This window comes from Phodopus roborovskii, unplaced genomic scaffold, assembly GCF_943737965.1.
Source record: "Phodopus roborovskii unplaced genomic scaffold, PHOROB, whole genome shotgun sequence".
Lineage (NCBI taxonomy): Eukaryota > Metazoa > Chordata > Mammalia > Rodentia > Cricetidae > Phodopus > Phodopus roborovskii.
The window spans coordinates 49,594,065-49,618,386 of record NW_026126433.1 but is presented as its reverse complement, the minus strand read 5'-3'; the positions used below and the strand labels follow the sequence as shown (position 1 = coordinate 49,618,386).

General features: G+C 50.2%; 1 protein-coding gene across 1 annotated transcript in view; it reads left to right on the top strand.

The window, feature by feature from the left end:
• Stum (stum, mechanosensory transduction mediator homolog) overlaps positions 1-13,825 on the top strand; it is a 41,718-nt gene extending 27,893 nt beyond the window's left edge. The window contains exons 2-3 of the mRNA XM_051186443.1: positions 9,256-9,435; positions 13,547-13,825. Of these exons, the coding sequence (XP_051042400.1) occupies positions 9,256-9,435; positions 13,547-13,581 (215 nt within the window). The 3' untranslated portion in view covers positions 13,582-13,825. The remainder of the gene's footprint in view (positions 1-9,255; positions 9,436-13,546) is intronic.
• Positions 13,826-24,322: the final 10,497 nt, after the last annotated feature.

Here is a 24,322-nt window from a genome sequence, read left to right as displayed (position 1 = left end):
TCTCCATAGCCAGAAGGATGCCACTGGGGGACAGCTTTGTAAAGTGGAATCTCAACAGGTGCTTGTTACATCTTATATTTTTTAACCAAGAAGAGTATTGTTTTTGAAGAAAGAGGAAAAGCCACCAGCATTTTAGCCACAGAAAAGACAATTTCTTCATCTTATTCAATATGTGCCTGTCCTTGTCAACATGCATAAATATTTTTAAATGCTCTCCCCACACAGTATGCAGACTATTTTCTGTAATCTCACTTTAAAGAACTTTCCCATCTCTTTATGTGGCCACTATCAAATGTTTCCTGGCTGCATAAAACTTGGAGGTAATGAACCCAAGCCTCAGGCGTCATGAAGCTGACATGGTGAACTTAGCAGCTACAGTGTAATTTTTTTTAAAGGTAAAAGGCTGGAAAGACAGCTCCATGGATAAAGTGCTTGTTGTGCAAGCATGGGGACCTGTACTTTTTCCTCAGTGTCAAACTCACTGGAAAGCCAGGTGCAGCCTCTCACACCTTCAGTCCTATAGTGCTGGGCAGAGGCAGATGGATTCTGGGGGCCACCAGCTGACCAGTCTGGACGAGATGGTGAGCTCCCGATTCAGAAAGAGACCCTGCCTCAAAAGATAAGATGGTGAGGGCTAGAGGGAGGCATTCAGGGTCATTCTCTGGCCATACACACGCACAAACAAGTGAGAATATCCCCTCATACTACACAGGCGCACACCACACAAAACACAATTTTTTACAAAATAGAATGAGCTGGGCAGTGGTGGCACACACCTTTAATCCCAGTACTTGGGAGGCAGAGGCAGGAGGATCTCTGTGAGTTCAAGGCCAGCCTGGTCTACAGAACGAGTTCCAGGGCAGGCTCTAAAGCTACACAGAGAAATCCTGCCTAAAAAGGAAAAAAAAAAAAAAAAAAAAAAAAAAAAAAGCTATTGTGATTACAGTTCCAGGCTTCTCTGATTTCAATTTCTCTTTCATATTCAGAGTTAATAAGCTCACTTGCCAAGATTCTGCTCCAGTTCACACTGCTAAGGAGGACTGTCCCCGACTTGTCAGAACTCACTAGTTTGCATTCTGAGCATGTCACACGTTCCCTTACCTTCCTGTCTATACAGCAGACCCTGAGCATTACCTGTAGGTGAGGAAACTTGATGTCTCACAGCCCATCTGTGGGATTTGGACCCTGGCATTCAGTGCCAGAGCCCTTTGTGCTCACAGCGACACACGGCCTCCCCTGACCCCACCTTTCCAGTGACAGGTCTGCCGCATTTGCATCCTGTGGGTTCGCTCTCTTGGTACCCTGGGAGACTCTTGGCCTTCTGTGACGGCACCCATAGTTTTTCCCTTTTCTTGGTCCCCAGCAGGTGCTGTGTAAATGCTAGCTGAATTCATGTGGGGGCTGGATGAACTGAGTATGTCTTTGAGGAAGGGGCAGTCCTAGTTTGGGCAGCTATAAACCAACACTTGCCTCTCACAGCTCTGGGGGCTGCAAATCAGAGAGCAACCAGAGTGGGAGTGGCTAGGAGCTCATGACCTTTCCTGCTTCTGTTCATAGAAGGGAGACTCAGAGGACACTGGCAGCTTGTGTGGGTCTCTCTGTCCCCTGTGAGGGGTTCCATCATGGGCATCAATCCCAGTATCTCAGCCCAATCGTCCCCTAAAGGCCCCACGTGTTAATAACACCATCCTGTTAGAGATCAAGGTCTCAGCATGTGAACTTGGAGACATGGAAAGCAACTTCACACCTGGGAATGCAACTTCCAGGTCTGGCATTAAAGCCTGAGATGTTCTGCTGTGTCAACAGTCCTCTGGGGCCTCCACCATAACCAAAGGAAAGGCTGTGGGCACACTGGTTTCAGACCCCTGAAGGTGGTTCCTTCTACCACTACCCCCCACCCCCATGACTATTTGACAACCCTGGCTCCCACATACTTGCACTCCCGGTGGTGTGGACCCAGGACCCCTGCTCTCTCTAGAGTTAATAAGCAAAGGGTGATAACACATACTAGGCATTCCATCATGTTACTCACCAGATGATTGAATGGGACCCAGCCAGGAGCCCAGGTATCCCAGCCTAGCCCTGGGATTAAGGAAAGAGGCAGCCTACGCTCCCTTCTAGCATCTATAGTGCCCCTGGGAGAACGCCTCTAGGCTTCATCAACATTCTCTGTGTCCTTGATCACAGAAAGGTTCCTGGCAGCTGGCAGCTTGGGTAGGCCCCTCTCTGCTTTTAATCTCAGTGCCTCTCCATCCGTGGAAATGTCATCTGGCCAGGTTATAAATTCTTAGGCAACAGAGGCTGCCTCATCCTCTTCAGCCAATGTCACTGCTGACCCCTCCTCCACTCTGTCACCTGCCTGCCAGTCCTCAGTGAGGCGTGCCAGGTGGGATAAGAACAAAGCAGAGTGTTTTAGGGCCTTCACACTGCTCTCTCTAGTCCTCCATGCCCTGTCCTAGGTGTGTCCTGTGGGACTGAAGCCCAGGCTCTGTGATGAGACTCAGAGCATCCTGTGAGGTTAAACTTCTGCTCGTGGTTAGCGTCCCAGGGAGACCCTCAGGGACACCTCAGGTGTCTGCCTCTGCTCTGCAGCTCCCCAGGTCCCCACAGTCCCTCTAGGTCTAGAGATGGAGGAGGAAGGGAAAACAGAGGGCAGAGATTGGTTAACACAGCCCAGGGCAGGTGATGCAATGCCCAATGCCATTAAAATTAATGACCGGTTCCAGCTGACTTGGCCTCCAGCAGGACAATCAAGCTCAAGTCCAGGGTGGAGGTGGGAGCGGGTCTCATCTCCACAGTCCTTATCCGCAGAAGGAAGGTCAGTAGGAGCTGCTGAGTTCAGAGATACCCATTAGGGACACTGAGATGAATGGTGTCAGTGGCATGCCGGTGTCCCCATGAGTGGTGTGATGTCTTTATGAAGGAAGACATCTGAGGTTTTGCAAAGTTGAAAGCTGTCCATTGACCCTTTCTACCACTAGTCCAGAATGCACAGGTGAACTGTTTTGAAGAACTTTGAGGGTGTCAAGATGATGAAAATGAAAGCTTTCCTCATGATATACGCACTGACTATGACATGGTTTTACAGGTCCCTTGCCGGCCAGGGTGCGACACTGTGGACCCAGATGGGTCTATGAGATGCTCCCTGGAAGTACAATTCAACACATTTCCATAGGAAGACACTGCTGCCCTCTAGGCTGGTGCTGGTCTTGGAACTCAGGGTTTTGACCATGCTTAGTGGCCATTCCACTACCAAGCCACACTACAACCCTGGTTGGGCCCTCCAGGTCTATCTCTAGCATAAATTTCCTTTCAGACTTTGCTTGAGGGTGACTGTGCTGACAAGCTGACAGGCTGTGGCCAGAGAGAGAGAGAGAGAGAGAGAGAGAGAGAGAGAGAGAGAGAGAGAGAGAGAGAGAGAGAGAGAGCCTGTTTTCTTTCAAGGCTGCACTAAACTTTGTCCCTGGGGTTTTTATCCAAAAATGTTTGTGGCCTTCCAGTTCTCTTTCCCTTGGGCATCACTTGAGGTCTGAAGCTTCCCAGGGGTGAATTTGTCCCTAGCAAAATCCCTCTTTACCTCATTCTGCCCTGAACCAGGCTGTCCTCAAAGGGGCCTGTTTCTAGGGGTGTGGCTTGAACTTCCAAATGGATGTGCAGTAGGATCGGGGCTCCCTAGCCATTGTCTTCCTGTTCCCCAAAGCCCTGAAGATGGATAGTTGTATTCAGTGAAGTGATGGAAATATTTAGCTGTCGTCATTCATCACTATCAATACAACTTAACGACTGCAGAACCAGCTGTGGGGCACATCTGGGGCCAGGCCTGACCTATAGGCTAGTGCCCAGGGATGTGTTTTACTGTAGTAGCAGCAACAGCAGCTCCAAGAGTCAGAAAGATCTTCTCCTGACCCAAACCCACCCACCACCCTCTACAGCTCCCATGTGATGGTCATGAGATGCTGAACCCTATGAGAGTACAAAAGGTGGACTTTTCCAGCACCCAGGCTCTGTTCTCGAAAGCAGAGCTCCCCCTCCCGCCCAGAGGGGTGACTCCATGGCTCAAAGAAGGGGAGGGAATAGAGGCAAGTTCTGGGAATTCTGCCCAGTATTCCACCCCAGGCAAGCCCTTTGGGAACTTCCAAGGAGTGGGAGGGGGTACAGGGCTTTCTCCTCCCACTTCATGGCTCAGACCTGCATCCTGAGTTCCTTAGGTAGGGAAGTTGGGCACAGACACCTCATCAGGTAGAATGGTGGCCAGAGGGACTGTGGTAGCAAACTGGTGTGGCATGTGTTGGCTGTGACTCTGTGGGAAGGCCTTCCTCAGACTGCTCCTGCCTGCCGAGCTCTGTCACAGCTCCGGTAGGATGTGTGTTCCACACACCCATGCCTGCATGCCAGGTGCTATGTAGCACAGATTCCAGTGTTTGATGGTAGTGTGTTATCATCATTTCTCTGTGCCAGTTGGTACTGTGGCCACCAGCAGAAGCAGCATGCCCAGGTCCCAGAGCAGCCCTGCCCTGCACCATGGAGAAGCTACTAATGTAGTGAGATATTCACTTTGTCCACACCTGTGGCACTGACCACACCCATTGGGGGTGGGGACAGGGGTGTATGTTACCTGGGGGAACTAGGTCTGGGCAAGGGGCACCGGAGTGCGAGCAAGCTCTTGCTTGCAGCACAGGGACAGGGAAGTAAGCTGTAAGAGAATGCCAAGTAGCTGGGGTGGGGGAAGGGAGTGGCATCTGCTGCCTGGGTGAAATGTAATTCCCCAGGTCCCGAAAATCCGGATCACGCTTTTGACACCAGATATTGTTGTTTAATAAGGATCAGGAGAAACAAATAGGGCAAATAGATGTTTATTCAGGAAGAAATAACTTACTACATAGACAGATGAACTCCAGCAGGTTCCTGGTCCCAAGGATTCCTCCAGATGTTCTTCTGTACCTGTGCTGCAAGCAAGAGAGTGTTCTGTTTCCCCAGGTAACATACACCCCTGTCCCTACCCCCAATGGACGTGGTCAGTGCCACAGGTGCAGACAAAGTGAATATCTCACTATACTACTACAGTGATCAAAAGGACAAAACCATGGACTTTTGAGTTACTGATAAGGTTGAATCTTCCTTTTTGGTGTGTGTGTGTGTGTGTGTGTGTGTGTGTGTGTGTGTATGTATTTGGGTATACACACAAATATATGTGCAGGTGCTTGTGCCTATGGAGGCCAGAGAAAAATGATAGATATCCTCTATTGTTCTACATCTTAGTTGTTGAAACTGGGCTTCTCACTGAACTTGAAACTCAACATTTCTAGGTTGGCGGGCTGGAGAAATTCTGAGATCTGCCTTTCTTCATCCTGGTCAGTCCCTCTGCCCCTCTTCCCTCCAAACTCTTGTGAATGCTATGGATTCAAACTCAGGTCCCCTTGCTTGCACAGCAAATGCCCTTACCCACTGAGCCATCTCCACACTCTGGTGGGACAGCTTTCTGATGCTGTGTGAGGCGAATCTCTGCACCCCTCGGAGTGAGCATTCTCAAACCTAGCTGCCCATCTGTGTCAGCTGGGGGTGCTTGTTTTCTGTTTATTTTTGGTGCTGATGCTGGAACCCAGGGCTTTCATGCATGAGAGTGAGTGAGCTACACCCCAGCCTCTGCTTTGTGATTTTAGATAAGCAATTCCCAGAGTCATTCTTGTGTGTTTAAGGGCTGGCGTTGGAACGCTAGACTCCATGTCTTCAGGAGCCTCCATGTACAAACTGCGTTGGATTCTGCCTCAGTATCTTTTTCTGTCACTGTGATGGAATGCCCTGACCAAAGCAACTCAAGGGAGAAAGGACTTATTTTAGCTGACACTCCACAGGGCTGTCCATCAGGCGCCAGGAGCTTGAGGCAGGGGGCTGGCATTGCATGTGCAGTCTAGAAAGCTGAGTGATGAACTCATGCTCAACTACTGATCAGGCCTCTTGCTCCATTTTATACAGTCCAGGATGGTATGCTCAGAGAATGATCCTGTCCATAATTACAGCAAATCTCCCCATGTCAGCTAACATAATCATGGAAATACTGTGCAGGCATGCCCAGAGACCTGTGGCCTGTCAGTTTGGCAGCTTTGATGAGCCTCCACTTTATGTCTGTGAAGACAGATGCCTAACTTGAGCTGGGCATGATGGGACATCATGTAATCCCAGCATGTGGGAGACTGAGGTAGAGATTTCAAATTGGTAGCCTGGGCTTTATAATATACCCTGTGGGGAAGCATCTCTATTTTAGAGATGTTTTCCTTGGCAGGAAGAGAGAAGGAAGGCCATAGTTCCAGAGACAGAGGGTCATAGCCCACAGTGAGTGACAATGGGTGGGGTGACTAGTGGATATTTGAACATCATTATGGATGAAGTTTTTAGCTGGACATGGTAACACATCTGTGGTTCCAGCACTTGCTGGGTAGAAACAGGAGGGTCAGGGTTTCAAGAGCAGCCTGGCTATGTGAGATTCTGTCCAAAAAAGTCTTCCCCATCTGTGTGTGTCAGGGAGTTACATGTGTACATATACATGCTTGCATGTTTGCATGTTTGTGAAGGGAACTGCCATGATGCCTGCAGGCCCGAGTTTGATTCCTGGAATCAAATAAGAGAATCGATTCTCATACATTGTCCTCTGGTCTCAATGCACAGGCAGTGGCCTGTGTGTCTCCTTCTAATAAATAAATAATTTTTTTAAAGCAGCGTAGGTAGAGAGGGTGGCATGCGCTGAGCACACTAGCTCTGCAGTAACGGCATCTGTGTTATTTTCACTTAATATTTTCCCCACGCATTCGAATTCCTCTCCCACCATCTTTTTGCATCTGCAGGGTTCTCTTGTGCAATGCTGTCAGCCTGTACTCATCTCCTGTTCCCTACACATGACACACCATCGGCAGCAAAGGATGGTGCCATGCACTTCTTAAGTCCCCCGGGTCCCTGTCACTTCTCAGAGGTTGCATTCTCCTTCCAGTGATAAAGGACCCCACCAATACCCGCTGTCAGCCTCATTTCCTTAAGGCTCCTTTCCCATCGCATCCCTCTTGTGCTCACAACTCCCCCGGGCTCTGCTTCCTGCAGGTTAGGCAGAACCATATCCTGGCATTCAGAGTCCTCCAGTGACCCTGCTACTGCTCCTCATCCTCCTCCCATCAACCTCTTAGGTGTCACTGCTGCTGCCCCGGTACTGCCTAAACTCACCTCCCTCTCCCCACTCGTGGCCCAGGTCACTCACCTTCCCTTCTGTAACTCTGCAAAGGCCTTCAATCTTCCCAGTGGAGTATGAGTGCCTGCAGTACTTCAGGCTGCAAGGGCAGGACTCTGTTAGTGCCTGAAGTAGCCTACACAGACTTGCAAGGGGTATGACTTTGCCTCATCACCCAGAAAGGAGAGCCATCAGCCACCATGTGCCCCTGCTGGACTGCCCACTCTGTGAAGATAACTGCTTGGTTTTACAGTTCCCATAGGACTGCTGTGCTCTGTGCTAGGTCTGTGTGGTTGGTGCGAGGCCAGCTTCCTGGTTGTCATGCTGTAGTGAGCTTCATCATTCCTCAGGATGACAGGGTTGTTTGGAAATGCAGACTCCTGGGCACTTCAGGCATTCTGGGGTGCCGGCGAGCCTGGGCAACGTGTCTGTAACGATGCTACAGGTGGTACTAGAGGGCCTGACAGTCCTCAGGGCAAGGTTTCTTCTGTGACTCCCACAGACCACCTGCTGTGGGAGAGGGACTGCGCCCTTGTTGGAGACCTGGAAGTAAAGGAGATGGGGAGATGGGGTGGGGCCTTCATTGGAGGTAGCAGTTCAGATGAGAAAGTGTGGGGAGAGGGTCATGGCGAGAAATCAGCAGCTGGACTCAGTTTCCCTCAGCCTTGATCTTAGGCATCAGGGCAGGCTGGAGTAAAATCTGTGTTCTGAATCGAGTAGGAGCCAGCAAGCTGGAAAGGGAGGTGAGGGGAGTGGGGGTGTGTGTGGAGAAACCAAGTTCAGCGGGAAGTGAATGGACAGCCTCAGTGTCCTCGAGGGCAAGGACAGAGATAATGGGGGTCATGAGAAAGGTCACTAGTCCATGGGCCAATTTCCCAAATGTCTCAATTTAGATCCTGGCCTGCTTTTGACAGGTCATTGACCCTTGGAGTCACAGTGGGGCCAGCTTGTTATTGTGACTTTGAGCAACTTACTTAATTCCTGAGTCTCTCTATATAAGATAAAGTGCAAGGCTGAACACCTGTCCCCAAAGATGCTGTGTCCCAATCCCTACGCCTGTGACTATGTGAACTGACGTGATGAAAGGGACTCTGAGCCATGATGAAGTAGGGGATCTTGAGAGATGAGATTATCAAGTATGTCCACACGTAAGGCAGGCAGGAGGACCAGGCTCAGGGACGGATGAGAGGACAGCAGATCAAGGGCAGGGTTCTATGCTGCTGCTGGCTCTGACTACTGAGCAAGGGGCCAAGAGTCAAGACCATAGGCAACTACTAGAAGCTGGGGCAACAGGAAATGGTATCCTCATACTAGACCAGAAACCTCATCCAGATTTCCCTGACTCCAAAGCACAGGAAGGATGCATTTGCGTGGGAGAAGCCACTAAGCTTATGGTAACTATTGTGAGAACCCCCAGGGAACAGTCACAGGGAGAACAGGCAGAGTCCTTCTTGGGGAGAGGGGACTTCAAGGCTCACATCAGAGAAGAGCTATAGCCAAGCAAAGCTCAGTAAACAGCAGTATCTTCAACTGGGGTAAGACAGAGGTGGGGAGGGCAGGGCAGGGGAGGGCAGGGGAGGGGAGGAGTGAAAGGAAGGGAGCATCCCTCGGTGGCTGTTCCTCCTACAGCCCTCCCCTTGGGTTGGAGTGGTTGTGGGAACATCAGGGATGCTCTGAGACTGTCTGCAGTCCTGCACTCTGTCCACAGTCCTATTTCCTAACCATCAACACATGGGCTGAGATCACTTCCTGGCACTCTTTCTCTATCTCTCTGGAATTCAACCTCTGAGACCGACTTTTGGGTCACCCAACGACTCCTGTTTTCCAGAAGCCACAGACCTGGTGCTAGGCCCTAGTGGCCCCTGTGTCGCACCTCCTCTTCACTTTGGAGTAGCACTGTAGCTAGGACCTGAGCAGGGCAGAGCCCTGGAGGACTGGGTGCAGGGCCTCCCTGCTTCTGTCTGAGCACTGGAGGCTGAGCAGTGGGGGTGGACTGGCAGCCTTGCAGCCTCCCTGAAGCTGTCCCCTCTGGCTTCTCCCAGGTACGTTCGTCTCGGCCTTCACCGTGCTGTGTGGGGCCCGCACCGACCTCCCAGACAGGCACGTGTGCTGCGTCTTCTGGCTGAATATCGCTGCGGCCCTAATTCAGGTGCTCACGGCCATTGTCATGGTGGGCTGGATCATGAGCATCTTCTGGGGCATGGACATGGTCATCCTTGCCAGTGAGTAATGGCTGGTGTGCTGAGGGCAGAGAGGGGTGGGGTCTGGCCAGGGAGCTAGAGCTGTGGAGGAGCCTAGGAGGAACAGGCGACCTACACTTATCCCAAAGATGCCTGTATCCTTGGACACAGCCTCCGAGGGCACTCCAGTTCCTCTGCCCTAGGGCCATGGCCACTTGTTGCAGAGTCCTCTCTCTACCATACCAGCCCTGCAGGGTGGGTCTCCAAGGGAGGGCCCTCTCCAGCAAAGACACCACTCGCCACATTTGTCAAGGACACAGCTCTCCCACTGAACCTGAGTAAGCTTGTGAATTCAGAATGAGGCCGGCCTCTTGGCCCATGGTTGTGTGTCTGCATCACAGGTTCTAGAGGAGGAGCAAAGCCGTATACTGTCTTCACCTGCAGGAAGCCGAGTAATTGTGTTTCTCACATAGACCTGAACGACTCCTTACTGGGTTAAACTACACTCCTTGGTTGGCTGGTGCCAAAGTCTTACAAGCTCTCACTGTCTTTGAAGGTGTTAATGAATCATCCAATATGGATGCAAAATCAGCTTAGGCACAAAAGTGTTTTGTGGAAGTATATAAAGTTTCAAAATCAAATTTACCAAAGACAAATGATCATTTTAAAAATAACTTGGCAGACTCTTCAGTCAGACAACACCTGCCTGGAACAGCTGTTTCCCTGCAACTCCTTTCCTGTTCCTACCTCACTGGGTGGAGGGCCTCAGTAATTGGTGCCACACACCCCCAGTCACTTTGCTCTTTGTACCCTGTCCCTACATGCCGCTCCTCACTAGGTTTGCAGGTTGAATTGCCGGTGTATAGGGAAGCTGTGCCAGGTGAAGACCCGAGAGGCAAGAAGAGAAGCCAAGATTCAGAGGCCATAGGATGACCTAGAACAGTCTGGAAGGATCCAGAACTTCCTCAGCCTCAAATGGGGTTCCTTGGAAGATGCAGGAAACTCAGGCACACCCAATGCTAGGACCAGAGTGGGTGACTAATCAAATCACCCCACCGGAGAAGGTTCAAGTGTTAGAGCTGGGTGGGACTCCGTGTGGGTGGCTAGGGCGACAGACTTGACAGCAGGTCTTCACAGAGTTCAGAGAGCAAGTCAGTGGGCTGGACTTTCAGGGTGTCCCATAGGCAGAGTCAGGGTAGGAGGCAGCACCAGGCAGCAGTGAGGAGAAGGCCCCTTTCTGCTGGGGAGAGCCTCAGATCAAGGTGGTTCATACAGCTCACCCCAAATCTGATGGCCCCTCTACTGGATCTCACTTCCACTGTTGGCTTCCCAGGAGCCACTAGGCCACTTCCCTGGGGATGCTTGGGGCATCTGTGGGCCCCAGATCCCACTCCCAGATAGATCCTAGGAAGTTCAGCTACTCTAGAAGGCCTGGGAAGGTTATACCTCACATTCCTGGCTTCTCGGCTCTGTAAACAAGCATCCGGGTTAGTGGTGTTGGGACTCTAATAAGAGAGTTAATCTTTCTGTTACTGTAACTAATACCCAGGGTCAGTGTACCAAGAAAAATGAGTTCGATCCAGGCTTGGGTGGTCTTTTTGCTCCGAATTGTGAACAGACAGCATTTCATGAAAGGACAAAAGCCACTCACTTCATGCCTGGGAGGAGAAAGAAAGAAGAAACAAGACTCTCCAGATACCCTTCAAGGGAAAGCATCAACTATGCCCATTAGGGGTCTTCAGGGGACATACCACGTCTGCCATGACAGCAAGGAATGTACCAGACTAGGCTTCAATAAATGTGTGTTGATGCCAGATCTGATTCCTACAGCTTCCTGAATCCAGATGCTCTTTGGTCTCCCTCTGATTACTGCCCACTGAACCCAACACATGCCAGGATTACTATGTCAAAAATGAGCCCAGGATCCCAAGTAACACATCTTTAACTTGAAATGTCATGAGTTGAAGCACTGTAAGTCATCAATCTGTGCTTGTGTTTGGTCCTTCTTAATCCCTAGGAACAGGGGTCTGGTCCAAAGCCATAAGTTTAAGAGCACTCCTGTTAGCCCTAGATGAGACAGCATAGGTCTCAAGACGTGTAGATGGGGGCCCATGCCCTCCCTCCCTGCCTGTCTCCCAGGCCGGAACTCTGTAGCCTGGTGTAGGAGCTGTAATCTGGCTGTAGGATGTACAAATGTCAGTGTCTCCAGCCCAGCTCTTCCTTCCTGCCCTCTAGGCTCCTTTGTGCGTTAGTCAGCCCCTTTGGGTATCTGGGATGTATTCAGGGGTTCTGCCTTGGCACCAAATTTTTTGCCATGATTTTTTTTGGGGCTGCAGAAGATAATCAGTCCCTGCCTCCTCTTCCCAGACTGCCAATCTCAATAGCCATTGACTTTTCACTTTTAAAAGTTGCTCTCACCCTCAAAAGATGGATGGCCCCTCTCATGAGATGGGCTAGGGTTGCTCTGAGAAGCCATGTTTGAGGAGGTGTCTTGGGGTGGCCCCTTAGAAGGGAACAGCTGCAACTGATTTTGTTCCAGGAACAGTTGGGTAGAGGGTTGTTCCTCTGACATCACTCACATAAAAAACACAGGTTGGGTTGCACATGGCACCTTGGCCACCATCAAACACAGTATCAAATAAAAACTTCTGAGAAGGATCCGAGAATTGGTTGAACATAGATGCTCCATCTATAATAATAAAATAATGAGCAGCACCAGACACGGCAGCTTGTCTTGATCACTGGACAGAACTTGCAGATAATTCTTTCCATTGCTACATCAACAACAGACATTGGTACTCATTTCTGACATTTGTCTCAGCACAAGGCTCCGGGGAGCCATTACCAATCGATCTAAGATGTCTGCAAGATGTTTTCTGTCCTCAGGTCTTTCCCGAAGCAGCAGGCTTTATAAATGTGGGTCTAGTCCATAGAAAGAACTAATCATGGGCTGGGACCAGGACTGGTCAGTGCAGTATCTTTAGTTTGTCAGTCACACCTGCTTCCTCTGTACCTGTCCCTCTTCTAAATCGTCCAGAATGCACCCTGAGAGAATGGGCTGGGAGTGGGGAGTAAAGAAGAAGGAATAAAGACAGGAGCTTAGCAAGGGTGTGGGCATGGCTGAAGAGGGCACTGGGCAGACAGGGCCAGGGCTGTGTGATACAATCAATCTTTGCTGGCAGTCCCCCCTCACCTTACAGTGCCAGCTCTTTGGCTCCTGTGTTCAGACGGTTTCTCTTTCTCTCTCCTCTTCCTTCTGCTGCCTTGCATCTCTGCTGCCGCAGTCTCCCAAGGTGAGTCTGTTAGTAGATGCATACCCTCTCCCCTGTGCAGATAGCCCACCCTCTTGACTGGCTAGTGGTTAATTGCATTTTCAGCTGTTCTCTGGACAGGAGAGTGCCTAGCATAACAGGTCCCTGATGTCTCTACCATCTTTGGCTCCCTATGCCACTCTGATCACTTCTATTGCCCCTAGGCCCTTAACCATCACTGGATTGTTGGCACCCAAGATTGACAGGTGGCCCACTACATAGAAAGAGACCCAGTTGGGGCTCATGGCCTCTTCCTCTGTAGACCAAGGTAACTGGCAGAGACACAGCTTAGTCCACCCTTCCCTGCTTTCTCAGCTCTGTAATCTCACTCAATCAGATTAGTAACAATTCCCTCACACCATCAGTGGTCCAGCTCTCCCAGGAAGGGATGTGGGAGAAGCCAGGGGAGAAGAGCTAGTCAGTGCATATGAGGGCCTGGGTTTCATCTCTGACACTGGAAAACAAAAATTGCAGTATTGGCAATGATGTTCTGAAGATTCAGTGTTCTCCACCCCGTTCCTGTCCCTGCTATCCAGCTAGTTGGACATATGTCAGACAGCTGTTCCCTTCTCGGACAGCCAACCTCATCCTCCCTCCCTCCCTCCCTCCCTCTCTCCCTCCCTCCCTCCCTCCCTCCCTCCCTCCCTCCCTCCCTCCCTTCCCTCTCTCTCTTCCTCCCTCTCTCCTCCTATATAGCCTAGCCAGTAAATAGTGGATCTTTGCTGCTCCCTGTATGAATAAGGTCTTCAGGGTGTAACAAGGTCCTGTCTATTCTGGTCTGGGGCCATGTTTGTCACTCCTAAAGGGAGTGTCCCCTAACTGCCTCTCCTCCTTCCTTACAGGGTACAAGGATCAAGGTATCCCACAGCAGCTGTGAGCCTACAGGACCTGCCGGAGAAGTCCAAGGTCCTGTGTCAGCTGCACCAGGTGGCTTTGGGCACAAAGACCATCACATGTTCCCTTCTGCCACTTCTCAGATTGGGGTGGAAAGAGAGTATTTAAAAAATACCATTTATTTTGAAGAACACACCTCCTTTCTCAGCAGGGTCTGAGGCGAACTTCTCTCCCTGCTCCAGAGATGCATGGGAGCCACAGGGCCAAAACCCGAGGACTGGGCTAGAGGCGGGTTATTGACCAAGCACAGGGGTGCTGGGCAATGCTTATCCAACTGTCCACTAAACAGGCACCCAGGCCTGTCAGACTGGGCTGCTGTGGGCCCTGTGTAGGTGATGGGGTGCTCTCCCAGGCATTAGGACTTCATGGAACACTTTTACTGGGTCCTCGCCCCTTTCCCTGTATGTGCTCTGTGGCCTCCTGAGGGGCAGTATCAGGGTGGAGGTTGCAAGGTGACCACGTGGTAGCCTAGCTGTGGAGACATCCTTGGGTCCCCACAGGTGTCTGACGACACTAAAAGTTCACAGCCTTTTAGTTAATGGCTGTGTGTGTGTGACCTTTGCTTCCCAGAGGCAAGGGTGACACTCACACCTCCTCTAAGATGGCATTGCTGGAATCCCAGATGCTTGTATGTAAAATGACCAGACTGAGTTGTGAGTTGCTGCAGACCAGCAGCCTTCTTGGATGTATTTACTACTGTTTCTGGTCCCCTCCCCTTCTGACGTCCTCGTGTTTCCAGATCCAGATGGTTTGGTTTGAGGAAGGTGACGGAATCCATTCATTGCTATTTCCTAACACCAGAGCTGAGTCTGGGCTTCCCACCCACCGCCAAGCATGTGGATATCTCTAGAGAGCCTTGTGAATAGTCAGATGCCTTGGGACCCATGAAAGGTAAATACCCTGGCCTGTTCAGGCCTCCTGAGCAAGTCCCAGGGGACAGTGGAGACTCATCTGTATTTGAAGTGTGATAGGAGTAACATCGTGAGGTTGGGGACTTCAATCTGGAATTCATTTGTGCTGCAAGAAGATGCATCGTGAGGCTGAAGTTGTTGGCACAACTTGTGGACCTTTGTGGCCCTTCCAGCAGCAAACCTGGAGTGATGTACCAGTATAGAGCTAGATCCATATAGGGGGAGAAACCAACAGAAGTCAAGAGAAAGGCGATCCAAAATTACAGTGGTGGTATGGCTATTTGCATCTCTCTTCATTCTTCTTTTGGTGTAGGAAGCAGTAACATGTGGGATAGGCCCAGAGCTCAGTTCCCAGTCGCACTGGCCTTGAGCCATCAGTGGGTCCCACTTGGAGAATCTCTGCCTGTGTAGCAGAGGTTCTGTCACAGCATGGCTAGGGCTAACGAAAGGAGCTGTCCACTTTCTGCCTTGGGGGTTAGAGGCTCTTGGGAAGCTGCTCCCATTTCTCCGGGGTTCCAGTCCCTACCAGGCTTCTTAATTGCAGTCTTTGGTAACAGACCCCCCCCCCCAGACTGGACAGCCCCTGACATCATGAAGAGATGTAGACCTGTGACTACCCACTCCTGGCTCTGATTCTGGACTAGTTTTCCTGTCCTTTCCTGTGTCTACCCAGGGCTGTGTGGATTGAGTTGCACCCTTCGACACCTGCCAGGGTCCCTTCCTGTGTTTCTTTCTGTTGCTTCTGTGTGTCCCAAGCCCCTGTCGTAGGCCACCCACTCTGGCAGATCACTGTTCTCAAGGAAGCTGCATCAGGCACCAAAGCCACGGCGCAGGGGAGCGAGGGGCCAATGTGCCCTCTCATGCTGCCAACCCACAGCCCTTTACCCCACACAGCCAGTGATGACAGTGGTTGGCAAAAGCGGCTCCCAGAGTGAGAGAGAAGCCTATTTGCCTCGTTTGGACTGGGGGTGGCTACTGGAGGAGTTGAACAGAGATAGCAATTTGTATTGCTTGTTTAGTGATGTGAGCCAGACTTGAGTGGGACTTTTCTGAGTGACAAGTGTCACCATGAGTGTGGGATGGTTTAATACAGGGGTTTGCAAGCTTGGAAAATTGTCTCCCTGGCATCCCCCCCCCCAACTCCAGGTAGCTGATGTGGGTAGAATAAGGAGCTCCCAGAATAGTGAGTCCAAGGGTTACCTTTAGCTACAAACAGCAGCTCCTGGGTGAGGCATAACTTTAGCATAATTATTCTCGGACAGTGGGCAGTGTCTAATTCACTCCACATAGTCCAAGCTGGCCATTGGATCTAGGTAACCAGAATTCATTTACTATCTAGAAAGCAGAGCCATCCAGCCATAAAGTGCTTAGTGGCTACGGGACCCTTTAATGACAAAGCTGCCTAGATGGCATAGTGTATTGCGGTAAATAAGGATCAGGATAAACAAATAGGCCGAATAGATGTTTATTCAGGGAGAAATAACTTACAACCTAGACAGATGAACACCAGGAAATTCAACCCGATCCTCTCCTGTCCGAGTCACGCCAGAAAGAGAGAGTGCCTCCCTGGCCCCCTCCGACCTCCTTCCTCAGGTCCTCTCCGCCCATCGCTCCACCCCCCAATGGGCGTGGTCAGTGCTACAATAGTGTCCTGGTTTCAAAAAAGCAACATGCAAGGGGGAAGGGGTTTTGCTATTGTTTTGGTTTCTTTTTTGCTTCCATTCCAGGTGATACACAGTTTATCAAAGCCAAGGAGCCATAATGTAGGAGCTTGAACAAATGCATCCATGCCGTTTGCTCTTTTTGCACCTTAGCTAGTTTTATGTAAACTTACAAAGTCCCTGACCACGGTACCTCCCACATTCGGAGTGGATTGTTCAATTAACAATCTTTCAACTAACAATTAAGATAATCCTCCACACGCATGCCCACAGGCCGATCTGATCTAAATAATTCCTCCTTAAGACATTTCCCAGGTGATTCTAGGTTTTGTCAAGTTAAAACTAAGCAGCGGTGTGTAGTATATTGTGGACAATATACTACCCCTGGGACCCCTGGGATTGCGGACTGTGGCCACTACGGTGTTACCCACCCCCAGCCTCAGACTGACCAATCTGCTGTCTTTGCCTGGTTCAAGTCTCTGGCTCCACTGGAGAGAAGAGAAGGAAGAGTGTCAAGGGCATGGTCTGCTCCCTGCCCCCAGGGCCCAGACCTGCCTTGGCAATCAGCCTGCACAGTAACTTGGCCCAGGTGCTGCCTAGAGCAGTTCTTATCCCACTGTTCTGTGAGCTGCCGTGGGCAGAGGCTTAGTTAAGCTTTCCCACAGTGAGGGAAAGCAGAGGCACCTCCCTCAGACACATGCCCCTCAAGAGTCCCAGGGAGGGATAATGAACCTCTTCTGAAGGCAGTGTTTCCTGCTGCATTCCTGGATCCTTGACCTCACCTCATCTGCCCTCAAAGCCATGCCCCTGGCCTCTGCAGGCCCCTTATGGAGGGTGGAAGCAGATGGCAGGTGGAGACAGTTGGTTCTGAGAGCTGCCTGGCTCATGGGATCCAGTTCCTGCTTTCCCTCACAGAGCCATGGGGTGTAGAATGCTGGGGGGCTGGGGAGCTGAGAGGGCAACTAAGTTAAAGGACACATAGAAAATGAGCCACATGGCTAGCATGTCCCCCAGACAGAAAAGGACCAAGGTGTGCAAAAGAGAGTCACATCTATACATCATCTCAAACACTGGGTCTCAGACCAGCATACAATGGCTGAAACCCCAAGACCAGAAGAATCCCCCTAAAGGCCCCTAAAGGGGGAAAGCAAAGCTGGATGACAGTGGCCCGTTTACCCTAAGATGCAAAACACAATCATCTTTCTCTAAGTCTTCTTTACTGCTCTCTTCCCGCAGGGCAGGGTGCTGTTAGTGGCAACGGTTCTGGGCAGGTCCTTCTCATACCTTCTGGGTCATAGTCTAGCTCTGTTGTAGGGATCAGAGGGGAGCTTTGGGAAACCCCCAGCCTCACTAGTCATGGCTTCCCAGAGGCTGACCTCCTCTGTAGTTTGGGAGGCTTTGGGCTTAGAGAACAAACTATAGTCACTCCACTTACTCCAGGGCAGAAGCGCACCCAGTACAAACCAAGGTTTCCCCCTAGTGGGAACAGGGAGCCAGGACGCCATCTGTGGGCCTGGGGGTGGGGTCCCCTGGCCCAGCTATGGGTTCTACAGTTAGTAAATGTTCCTGCAGAACTAAAAATGCTCAGGTCCTGAGCTCAGATGGAAGGTGCCCTTCACGCCACACCCCTGCAGTAATCAGCTTCTATCAGTGACAGCAAGGTCCTTTCTTCAAGGGCCAGATGCTCTACATCCTTCTAGAGAGTGACATAGAGTTGTGACGAGGCCAGCTGAGTGGTGAGGGAGAGGCTCAGAGCCTACGATCTCCCTCTTCCTGTCAGCTTTTGAGATCTTCTGAATGTCACTGGGGTCACAGAGGCCAGGTGTGATTCCACTCAGAGCATGACCCACCCTTAATCCCATAATGCACCAAGACAGAATCAATCGCAACCCGAGTGGTTCCGAGTACTCTCCATTTATGTCCAGGGACGACTATGGTCTAACTTCACCCAGGGCCCTCCAGCTGCCTTGTTGTCTTCAGTATAGGAATAAAATCAGACCTTCATTGCTCCCAATCCTGCCAGAGCCAAGGGTTTAGAGAAACCCGGGACCACTCAGGCAGGGGAGGTGTGTTGACCTCACTACTCACAAAGGCTGGCAGCCCAGATTCTTCCCAGCAAAACAAACACTGGTCCAGCATGTCACAACCCCCCAGGGGGAGTGACCTTTCCTGGGGAGACACAGAGAAGTGCCTCTTTGCCCCAGATAGGTCACCAAAGGTCTAAAGGAATGATTCCGCCAAAGTTAAGTCTGGGACCCAGAGAGTATATGCAGTTACTTACTGGAGTGTGGTGACTTTTGGTAAGCTGTATCACAGAAAAGCCACACCCCAGCATAGGTGACAACTCAAGAAAGCTCTGTCACACCCATCAGTCAGTCACCCCTCCCGGACTCATCCCCAGGTACACAGGTTCCCCTCTCTTCTGGGGGCTCAGTATCCCCACTGAACCAAATCCAGACCCACTGAAGTCCCCCAGAGTCCTCCGGTGTGGGAGTGGTGAGGAGGGGCCGTGACCTCTTCCTGGGGCTCTCCTGGGACCTCAGGCAGGACTTTTCTTTTCTACACTGCCTGCCTCAGCCCAGGAGCCAGCAAGGAGTAAAAGAGGAGGGAGGTTTGGAGCAGCGAGAGAGACAACAGGGCTTGTGACAAACTTCTGGGGGCTTCGGTGGTGGAGCCGTGGCTGGCCTTCCTCATAGGCACAGCTGGACACTCTTACACAGGCTGTTCTTGTTTTCAGTAACACATAAAAGGAAAACCCTGGCTGTATCCCTGAATTATGAGTGAGTGTTGTGTTGTGGATTACTGTTTTGGTGTTGCCATTGGCTTCGTTTGGGTCTCTTTTCTCTGTTACATTAACTGTTATATATTTTTCATGTTCTCTGATGATATCCAGGGCTTTCTTTTTCTCCCTCCTACTCACAGGGAGCCCACGTGCCCCAGTCCAGCCAGAGGGTGGGATGGGGTATTGCCAGCCCATTCCAAAGATTGGAGACTACTTGGAATATCTCAGTCCTAGGGAGGATTCTAGACTTGCCTGACTGAAACTGGGGCAGAGGTCTGACTTTGGCTAAATGTTCCAGTGTCCTCAGGCTTGACAGTCCCCCCCCATCCTCCAGCCCTCCCCTCCCACCCCCCAGCCTTGGCCCAGGGTCTGCAGGGCCTCACTGAAGCAGAGCAGCGTTCCTGCTTCTTCAGATTTCTGACAGCTTTGAACCCTTCCTTCCAGCACATGTGATGGAGAACTGCCTACAACAACAAAGCCTGTGTACATGTCTCCATATACATATGTGTGTATATACACAAGATCCTGTTATAAATACACAAAGCATGGCATTTCTTTGGCATTCTAATTTGTGTGTGTGTGTGTGTGTGTGTGTGTGTGTGTGTGTTTAAATCCTTGGAAATACTGTTTTGGAAACCTTTTCTTCTTTTTCCCCTTTTCTGTGTAATAAACATTCATGTGACCTTTCTGGTGGCTTCTCAACTCCCCATGTCTTCCATTTCTGTGACCAGACAGATCTCCAACCACTCTCAACACTTCCATCCCTCTCTCCCTCCAACCTCAGCTGCCGATCTTTCCATTCTGAAGGCTACCTTCCCCTCTCCTGGGGGACTGAGCTGAAGTTCTCTGGGTCCCTGGGTCCTTTGGAGTCAGGGATGTGTACTCTCCACAAAGCACTGGGACCCGAGTGGTGCACAGAGGAAGCCTGTTTCCATTCTCGACGGCTGGACTGGCTGTCGAGGGAAGCATGCATGACTTACATGTCGATGTCTTCCATAAATGAGCATCTGGGCATGTGCAGTCTGAACTTAGTGCTGGCTGCCAGCCATTGTCCCCCCATTCTGAGACAAGGAGGGGATGGCAGAGTGCTGTCTCCAGCCCAGCCAATATCTTCGTTGGCTGATGCGAGAAGACCTAGGGAACTTATTACACTTACTGATGAAGGGAAATAAGTACATTACAGATGAACATAGGAGAATGTAAAAGGTGCTCTAAAATCTGACAAAACAGACTTCAAACTAAAGCAACAATCCGTCAACGGGACATCATGATTCTCAATATAACTGTCCTGAATACAGGTGCCTACAACCTCATAAAACATACTATTAGATGGAAGGCCACAGATTAATCTTAGTGTGATAATACCGGGTGACTTCAATACCACACTCTAGCTAACGGGCCATCCCCACAAAAAACACCCCCCCCAAAACAGAAATATCAAAATTAAATGACAATGTACATCAAATGAACATTCCATTCAAATACTGCAGAGTACACACTCTTTTCAACAGCCCACGGAACATCCTCCTATGTAGGGCACAAAGCCACTCTCAACAAATACAAGAAAGATTATAATAATTTCTCTATCCTGACTGATCACAACAAGACTAGAAATCAACAGCAAGAGAAACTCCATAATACATACAGATTCATGAAGAATCTAGAAAGTTCTGGACAGGCCAAAGGGGGGAGGGAATACTAAGATGGAACCCACTTGATTTGTTGAAAGATCAATACTTGGGTGATAATTAGTTTCCTTGCTCCTTTGGGATGTCCTAGGGCATCTCAGGGTTCATGAACATCCAGGTGGGCTGACAAAGTACATTATCTACTGTGGTTGCTTCAGGAGCAGCAGGCTGGAGAGCCGAGTGAGACATGCCTGCAGTGTTACTGTCAGTGGTGGGGTGGGCAGGGACAACTCTGGGCCCAGGAGACCTTGGATAGCCCTAGTGTCCACTCTTCCCCAGTGTCTGTGGGCTCAGCTGGGCTTTGGGTACCTCCTGGGTTAAACCTAGCAATGCAAATATTAGTTTGAGGCGGTGTTCCTTCTAGGGACTTGGATACTATGAGCTAGTGCCTTCTTTGCCCTCACTGAGATTGAGCCACTCCCCACCCTACCCCCACCACCAAAGGGTCCCTGATCTGGAGAGAACAATGGGAGGAGGCTTAGCAAAGGCCCTCAGCTGCTTTCTAGGCAGGGATGGGTGTGTACATTCTCATCAAATACATCAATGCCTGGAAGCAAAATTGCTGTATGGCAAAGAAACGTCTACACTACAGAGGAAGTTTCATTTAGGAGCCATCCTGGGCTCCAGGCCAGCAGGGGAGTCTGGAAACCAGGGAACAGAAGATCTACCTCTGCCGTTGGGTTCCAGAGAAGCTGGGCACATATCCAAAGTCCTTTGGAAAAGCAGAGGCAGAGATATAAGGGTCTCCTCCAACACAATTATGCTCCACAGTTTGCGCATGCTGCTCCCTGCATAGACACAGTTCTTTCTCCTCGATGTTGACAGCCAAGTCCTTCCTGGCTACCCTTAGCCTGGAAGTCACATTCAGCAGTGTGACACAAGCTGGCCTTTGCTCTGTCATGGGGCAAACTCCTGCTTTACTCACATCCATGTGATGCTGGAAAGACTGTCAACCCCAGAAGCTACCCACTTCTGATCCAGAGCAAGCCCCTCCTACTGCACTTACCCCAATAGCCTAGGGTCTTCCCGGAGTCTCTCTACCTGAATGAGTTTCCGGTTCTTGGTCCTTAGGCTGCAGTTTGTAAGCCAGAAGCTACTTGTGGCTAAAGTTCCTACTCCGTGGAGCAAGATGTCAACACGAAAAGCAGGGCAGAAAGAAGAGGGGCTGCCCATCCCGCATGCTGAGGCCAGCGCTAGCTCTGTCTCAACCACTCTGGGCTCAACCGCTAGAGCCGTGTGGGCCTTCTCCCTCCCTCCCTCCAGCCTTTCCTTTATTATTTTTGCCTTTCCTCCCTTTCTTCCCTCTTTCTTCACTCCCCCCTTTCCCTTTACCCCCTTCTCTTTCCCATAAGCTTGTTCAAGTTCTTTCTCTCCTGTGTGTGTGTGTGTGTGTGTGTGTGTGTGTGCGCGCGCGCGCGCGCGCGTGCAAGCACACATGTGCACAACATCCTCATTTGGCTTAATGTCTTCCCTGTTCCTTTTCTTGCCTAACAACAAGGATTATAATGTGTGAGCAGCTACAGTGTGCTTGACACAGATGAGGGACAAATAGCTGGCACCAACCAACTTATAATGAAGGAATGTTTATGTAAGTTCATTGTTCCAGATGTTTCAGTCCATGGTCAATTAGCCACATTGCTTTTGAGTCTGTGGTGAGGCAGTTTGTCATGGTGGAGTGTGTGACAGAGGGAGCTGCTTACCTCATGGCAGGAGTAAGAGAGAGAGGAAGGAGAAGGGACAGGTCCCAGTATCCCCTCAGAGTCATACCCACAATGAGCAGACTTCTTTACACTGGGTTCCATCCTCTACCCTGTAGTAGAACCACAGACAAGGGACCAACCTTCAACACACGACCCTTGGAGGGCACATTCAAGATCCAAAGTATAGCACTGAGTCTTAACAGGTGTTTCTGGCAACCTGATGGCCTATGGAGCCTGTTTGTGGGTCACCATACTCCATGATGTACTGTGGTAATAGAATATTACAAAAATAGCTCTCACCCTCTAAGATATTGGAACTTCTGCTGGACCTCACTGACAAAATTAATACCTACCTTGAGATCACTTAAGCTTTAAGACTGCTGTCCTGCTCTGTGCTCTTGTTTAACCTGCCTTTAAGGGAACAGTATAACAATCAACCTTACTTGCCTTGGATTTCCCATGTATCAACATTTACAACCTCAGGCAACTTAGGTTGAGCTCAGGTCCTGTACTCTCCCATGCTGTGTTATGATAAATGCTGGAAACAACCTTAAATGCTGAAAGCAACCTTAAAAAATAAACATTTGCTGTAAATGGCAAAAAGCAACATACAAATATTGCTTGATAGTATGTATGTGTTTGTTAACTGGGCCAGTTGGGGTGAGTTAGGAGTCAGTAAAATTTCACCCCTTTTTGCAACTCTGTTGAAGGCTTTTGTAAAGTATTTCTCATGCCTTCCCCATATGATGCCTTCTGTATTTTTCAACACATACAGAGGAAAGCGCTTTGTTAGGGACACACAGACACAGGGACAGAATCCTAAAACAACATTCAGGCAGGCACACATCAGACTCATACAACAGTCAGGGAACAGTGGAAGACACAGGCAAAGAGAAGCTAAGAATTCAAATCTGGTCTCACTTGGGTAAATTACTCCAAAGGACAGTGCTCTTAATCTCTTTTCCTTAGTGTGATATTCATGCATTATTGGTGATTCTAAGTTTATTACTGCTGTGTTCAAACCAACACACGCATGCTCTTAGCACTGGAGAGGCATCTCAGGTACACCGGGACTCACTGACTAGGGAATGGGGCCGATGAACTGGAACCTGAGTTGCTTCAACTTTGTCTAAGCCTTTGCCTTTTGAGCCCTTAGGAAATGAGTACAGAGGCCAGAAGCTGGGCCTTGGGTGTTCCCTAAGACCCTAGTCTTTCCTGCTAGCCATTTCCACTGTGTTCTCCACAAAGCAGGGCCTGCCTGTGGTGCATGTGGGAGAAACTGCTGACCAACCTACCCAAGCCACGGGTGCCCAGGCCAGCCTGCATGAGCATGCACAGCAGGCACTTCCTCCCTGAGCCAAGCCTGCCTCTACACCCAAAGACAGCTAAGAGATACCTGACCAGAGACACCAATGAGGAAAGGACAACGCAGCAGAGTCAGCCGCCTGAGCCAATGGGACCTTGTGAAGGGGTATAAAGGCGGGTCTAACTTCCTTAATAAATGAGTCTGCAGCACCCTCTGCTACTCACTGACTCCCAGTGCCTGAGTCGTTGGTGCTGCATCTTCTCACCCCCTCCCCCAACGGGTGTCCGAGCAGGGTCACCCCCGACATCACTTTATAGAGAGGGCTGGATGTCTTAGACACAAACAATCCACTAAAATAGCACTGAATTCTGAACATGTTTATTTTTCTCCTGCCGCCGCATCCCTGAGCCAGGTAAACTTAACTAGTGGGTGGAGTTAAAAGTGCGTGGCTGCTGACTGACACTTGTATGGATCAGCATCACAGCTCCTGTCTCCTCCTGCCAAATGGAAAGCCTTTTATTCAAAGGATCCTCTGCATCTAATGTAGAAGCGGGATTTGTTTTCTCTGCCTTGCTGCCTCTTTGAAGTGTTGGACATTTAGCTGTGCAATTAACTACCCAGCCTTCAGTAGAGGCTCGAAGACTTTCATTTGAACCTGAAAGAAGCTGGGCAAGAA